This window comes from Bidens hawaiensis, unplaced genomic scaffold (genome assembly GCF_021521415.1).
Source record: "Bidens hawaiensis isolate Kalapana, Puna unplaced genomic scaffold, B.hawaiensis_p1.1 tig00044923_1, whole genome shotgun sequence".
NCBI lineage: Eukaryota > Viridiplantae > Streptophyta > Magnoliopsida > Asterales > Asteraceae > Bidens > Bidens hawaiensis.
The window spans coordinates 111,851-117,430 of NW_027497997.1; the positions used below are offsets into that span (position 1 = coordinate 111,851).

The 5,580-nt window shown below is 37.1% G+C and overlaps 1 protein-coding gene across 1 annotated transcript; it reads left to right on the forward strand.

Annotated features, from left to right (window-relative positions):
* The first annotated feature begins 492 nt into the window (after positions 1–492).
* LOC143595354 (glutamate receptor 2.7-like) lies at positions 493–4,086 on the forward strand. Its single transcript, XM_077074387.1, has 4 exons — positions 493–1,953; positions 2,468–2,777; positions 2,848–3,254; positions 3,538–4,086. The coding sequence occupies exons 1-4, from the start codon at positions 493–495 to the stop codon at positions 4,084–4,086; spliced, it is 2,727 nt and encodes a 908-aa protein (XP_076930502.1).
* Positions 4,087–5,580: the final 1,494 nt, after the last annotated feature.

The following is a 5,580-nucleotide window of genomic DNA, read 5'->3' on the forward strand; positions in this document are numbered from 1 at the left end:
GTCATGGTCCAACATGATGTGTTCACGAGCAACCTAAAGAAACTTCACATGAACGTATTAAAAACTTTTAAAAATTTAGTCATAAATCTTTACTTTTACTTTTATTAATAATAAAGAATAATTAGTCATGATTCTTAACTTATGCACCAATCATAGAACTTTCGAATCAACATAATCTTGGTCTTTGAGTTATGCCGTATTCATGAAAAGTCGTTGCGTCATCCAATAAAATATTAACAAGAATCAAGTTTAGACCCAATCAATATTTGACTGACTGCAAGTAGTCATACTATGACATTTTATATATATTCTTTATAATGACATGAAGTGGTTCACATGTAACTTTTTTCCCATTTAGTAATCAACGTCCACACTTGTGTGCCTCTCTTTCATTCTCTCACGTTTCTTATCTTGATTCATATCATCATATTAAAAAAACAAAGAAACATGTCATCATATGATTCATATCATCATATGTTAATCTTTGTCATGATGAGCTTGAGCTTGTTATCATGTGCAGTTTATGGCGAAACAAAGACCGAAGCACGAATTGGAGTGATTCTCGATATGGATACCAGCGTCGGTAAGATGAGCAAGACTTGCATTTCGATGGCTATAGACGATTTTTATGAAGAACACGACAACTACATGACGGTGATCAGCCCTTACTTTCGCGATTCCAAACAAGACAACGTGCAAGCAGCTTCTGCGGCAATGGACTTGATAAAAAATGTTCGAGTCACGGTGATTATTGGTCCCAAGGCATCCTCACAAGCAGACTTTGTCATAGAGCTTGGTAGCAAATCTAAGGTTCCAATTATTTCTCCTGCAGCAAGCCCTTCACTTTCACCAAAGGATAACGTTTATTTTATCCGCTCAGCTCACGATTCGACATCACAACTTAAACCTGTTACGGAATTAATCAAATATTTTAGTTGGAGTGAGATTGTGTTTGTTTATGAAGATGGTGAGTATGGAAGAGGTCTTGTTCCTTATGTATCTGATACCATGATGAACATTGGTACCAAAGTCACTTGTCAAACCGTTATACATCCTTCAGATTCGGATGATTTGATACTTCTTCAGCTTTACAAGCTAAAGACGATGCAGACTCGGGTTTTCGTGGTACATATGTTATCGGATTTGGCTTACCGATTCTTCAAGAAAGTTAATGAAGCTGGAATGATGGAAGAAGGGTACGTTTGGATAATAACCGAAGGGATCACAAGTCGGTTGCATTATTTGGATCATAAAGAAGACTCCATGCAAGGAGTAGTTGGTGTGAAGTCGTATATCCCAAAATCCGGTAAGTTAAGCGAGTTTGAGAAAAGATGGAAACGGGAATTTAGGAGTAAGTATCCGGAGGATGATGTGGCAGAGCTAGACATGTCCGGAATAAGGTTGTATGATACTGTTTTTGGTCTAGCGATGGCATTGGAGAAGATCCGGGATTCTGATGGGCTCGTTCAAATGATGCGTGATATTAGGTTTAATGGGCTAAGTGGCGACTTCAACGTGATTAAGGGGCAATTACAATCGTCGGTGTACCGAATAGTGAATATCATCGGAAATGGGGAGAAAACTATCGGGTTTTGGGGTCCTAAATATGGTATCTCAAAGACCTTAAGCAATGAAGCAAAGGGAGCTCTTAAGCCGGTCGCATGGCCTGGTGATAGTAATGTTATCCCTAAAGGCTGGGAGATCCCGGCAAGCAACAAGAATATCTTAGGGGTCGGGGTTCCAGCAAAAGGCGGGTTTGATCAGTTTATCAATGCAGACACTGACACGCAAACCGGTCAACTTATCATGACTGGTTTTTGTGTGGATGTTTTTAACGCGGTCATTGACGTATTGCCTTATGCTTTCAAATATGAATTTGTACCTTTTGTAACTTCGGATGGCAAGAGACCTGCAGGAAGCTATGATGATCTTGTTCTCAATCTCTCTAGAGGGGTAATTAAATTAGACTATTAATTTATATATAATTTTAGATTTTTTTATATATAAATGAGTATGCATATATACCATCTTAAATCCTTGTGAACTTTCTTTAACATCTTCTTGGCATCTTTCACGCACTGCTTGCACCCACGGTAGGGGGCGTCTTCGGTAAAATTTGTGCCAAACTGTCTATCGCAGGGCAACCTGTACCTGCTTTTGGAGAACCTGCCCATTGGTAAGGGACATCTCAGTGGATGTGACTAGGATATCGCCTATGTCACAGGTTCTCCAAAGTAGGTAAAGGCCACCCTGGAAGTGTTTGTGACTCAATCGAATAGGGTACAAATTTAAATATGAAAATGCCGCACCTACCATGGGCCAACCCTTTTGTGAATAATGTTCAAGAAAGTACCTCTTGTGAAGTGAGTCATGGTCCATACCTATGTATGAACTAAAGAAATGTTTTTGTTTTTGTAACTCCTGGTGCAATATAATGTTGGTTTATAATGTTTGAATAATGTAACAGGGATTCGATGCGGTGGTTGGAGACGTTACAATACTTGCAAACCGGTCGGATAAGGTATCTTTCACATTTCCATACACCGAAGCAGGCGTGTCATTGATTGTTCCAATTCAAGACGAGAGAAAGAGTGCATGGATCTTCATGAAGCCCTTAGAAAAAGAGCTTTGGATAACAACCGGAGCGTTTTTCGTATACACAGGAATTGTGGTATGGGTTATCGAGCATCGTGTAAATGAAGAGTTCCAAGGCCCTCGTCACAAACAAGTGGGAATGCTCTTATGGTTTTCCTTCTCCACACTTGTTTACGCACACAGTAAGTGTGACTTTACATTTAATAAATGCACACCTTCAACTTTCATTAATTTGATTATGAATTTATCTAGGGGAAAGGTTGATCAGCAACTTATCGAGATTCGTGATGATCATGTGGGTGTTTGTAGTGTTCGTTCTAACATCGAGCTACACTGCAAGCTTGTCATCTTCGTTAACTGTATCGCAGCTTCGAGCTACTTACACTGACATCAATGAGATCAAGAACAAGGGAGAATCAGTAGGATACCAAGAGGGTTCTTTTGTTTGGGATATGCTGAAAGATATGGGTTTTAAGGATGCCCAGTTGAAAACCTACAGCTCGTACAAACAGTACGACGAGGCCCTTAAATTAGGAAGTCAAAACGGAGGAGTTTCCGGAATCATGGATGAACTCCCTTATATTAGGGTGTTTCTGTCTAGATATTGTAACAAGTACACCATGACCGGTCCCACCCACAAAACGGCAGGCTTCGGTTTCGTAAGTTTCATTCCTATACTTCGTTATGTTGTATTTTGTATGGTTTTTGAGACCTTAGTTTTTCCGTGGTTTGAAACCACTGCTAGGAAACTTGCAAGAAATTGTGACAAACTGTGGTTTCAAACCACGGAAACACAAGATGTGGAAAGGTCTCAACCATACCAAAAATGAAACGATTTCTCACAGAACGTCATTTTTTAAAACAGAAAATCTTATATTAGTTGTTCGTGAAGGACTTTTGATTTGTAGTTTTTGCTAATGATTTTATTGTATATATATTCAGGCATTTCCAATAGGGTCGTCTCTAGTCCATGATGTTTCTAAGGCAATGCTGCAAGTGACAGAGAAGCAATTATTAAACATAACCAATCACTGGTTTAAAGAAGACGGCAGTTGTGATCGGCAGGATCGAGCTCAAATGAACCCTCATGGGCTTGGGATGGATAGCTTCAAGGGAGTTTTCCTCATTGCCGGGCTATCATCAACCTCGGCTCTCCTGATTTTCCTCTTCAGGTTTCTGTATCAAAATAGAGAAATGTTGGAGTCACATGATCATTCAGTTTGCCAAAAGATTGCAGTTATCGCCGAAAGATTTGATGTGTTTAAGGATAATAAATCCAAACCATCAATCCCGGAAGCAGCAGTTGTTGAATCTAATAATAATAATAATAATAATAATAATAATAATAATAATAATAATAATAATAGTCCAGCAGTTGATGTGTTTCATCAAGAAGCAGGAGGTTTTTCACAAGGTGAAGGCTTTTCTACTTCTGAACCTGGAAGTCCAGTTCTTGACACAACACAAGTTGTAGAAATCATAACTAATTAAACATGTCCATAATGCTAATTAATCTTACATAAAACAAGCTTATCTATTCTTTTATAGCATTTGTCAATATTAGTAGCGTTCGCGTAAATCTAAGTTTTGTGGTATGTAATTGTCTGGATAATCTTTTAAAATGTGTTTAATCACTATCAGATTGAAGTATTGTTTAGACGGTACTATCAAAATATCAATCAGATAATTTAAAAGAATCAAGAACGGGAATGTATGCTTATGTTGTGAAACTTGTATCCGAAATAGACTAAAAACTTGAGTGGATGTTGATGAGGTATATATTGATGGAGCCTATTATCAAATATCAGAACATAATAAACACATAGTCATTAAGAACCTGTGGAAGAACATATGTATTGTATTAATTGAAATGCGATGAAAATACCATTTTGATTGACACTTCGGTTCTTGTTCGACTATGTTGAAAGTATCTAGTTCATTTCAACATATACAGACATCTAGTAACGGTATGAATTAGTCTCAAATTAGTTTCATTTCTTTAATAAGTATAATAAATAACTTCTTGTTATGTTTTGGATTTATTTTGCATGATTACAACTTTGGAGGGTGCAAAGAGTAATTTGGGAAGGGCTTTGCAAACTGGAAGGGTTGAAGCTGGACGTGTGCAAAGTGAAGGGACAAAACTGAAAATATTGCTGATATAAAAGAAAAGAAAACTGCAAGAGCTTATTATTCGTGATATTATACAACGGAATTTATCGGTCATATTTCGGATCAACCTACAACTCATTGTTGCAAGTATTGTTTTCTTGTTTCATAGTTCATATTCAATTGCTTGTAATCAACTCTATTATTTCTGTTTTGATTAGATATTTAGGGTTTGATATGTTGTAATTTGATTTGAACATAGTTGTAATTTGTTTTGATATGGATGAAATAAAGAGATTGGAGTTGTTGTTTTAACATGGTATCAGAACCACGTTCTCGTGATCTTTAATCTCTTTGTTTCTCCGGTTTATTTTTTTAACCTTGATTAAATCTTGAATTGATCATCACGACGATTGTTCGTGTCTGTTATTCAAGAATTATTGGTGTGTATTTCGTAGTTAAATCGATTTTGTATAATAAACCCTAAAATAATTGAATTTAGGGTTTCTTAACTTGTATCAATAGGGTTTGACTTGTTCTTTCTTGTGTTTCGAGACTGATTGTTTGGAGAAGTTATATTGTCAGTCCTGGGGTGGGTTGCATTGTTGGTTCATCTGGACTTAGTCTCTACCTAAGGTGTCCGCTGCTAATTCGTATGTTTTTTTCTCCAACTCACTGTAAGTCTTCTAACCCTGCTGCAGGAGTACGTTGTAAGTCTTCTTACTCAATCTTTATTTTTTTGCATCACGATATTTGCTTGATTAGGCATTGATTTAACTGGACTACTGGTGCCAGTATTTGGTTTAGTTGGTGCATTATACATGTTGTATTGTTCTTGTTTCTTTACTGTGTTAATTGTTCCTTGTTTGTGTCATC

Coding starts and splice junctions, on each gene's coding strand:
- LOC143595354 (XM_077074387.1), top strand. CDS start 493: ATGAGCTTGAGCTTGTTATCATGTGCAGTTTATGGCGAAACAAAGACC. Junction 1,954..2,467: donor TTCTCAATCTCTCTAGAGGG/GTAATTAAATTA, acceptor ATAATGTAACAG/GGATTCGATGCGGTGGTTGG. Junction 2,778..2,847: donor CACACTTGTTTACGCACACA/GTAAGTGTGACT, acceptor GAATTTATCTAG/GGGAAAGGTTGATCAGCAAC.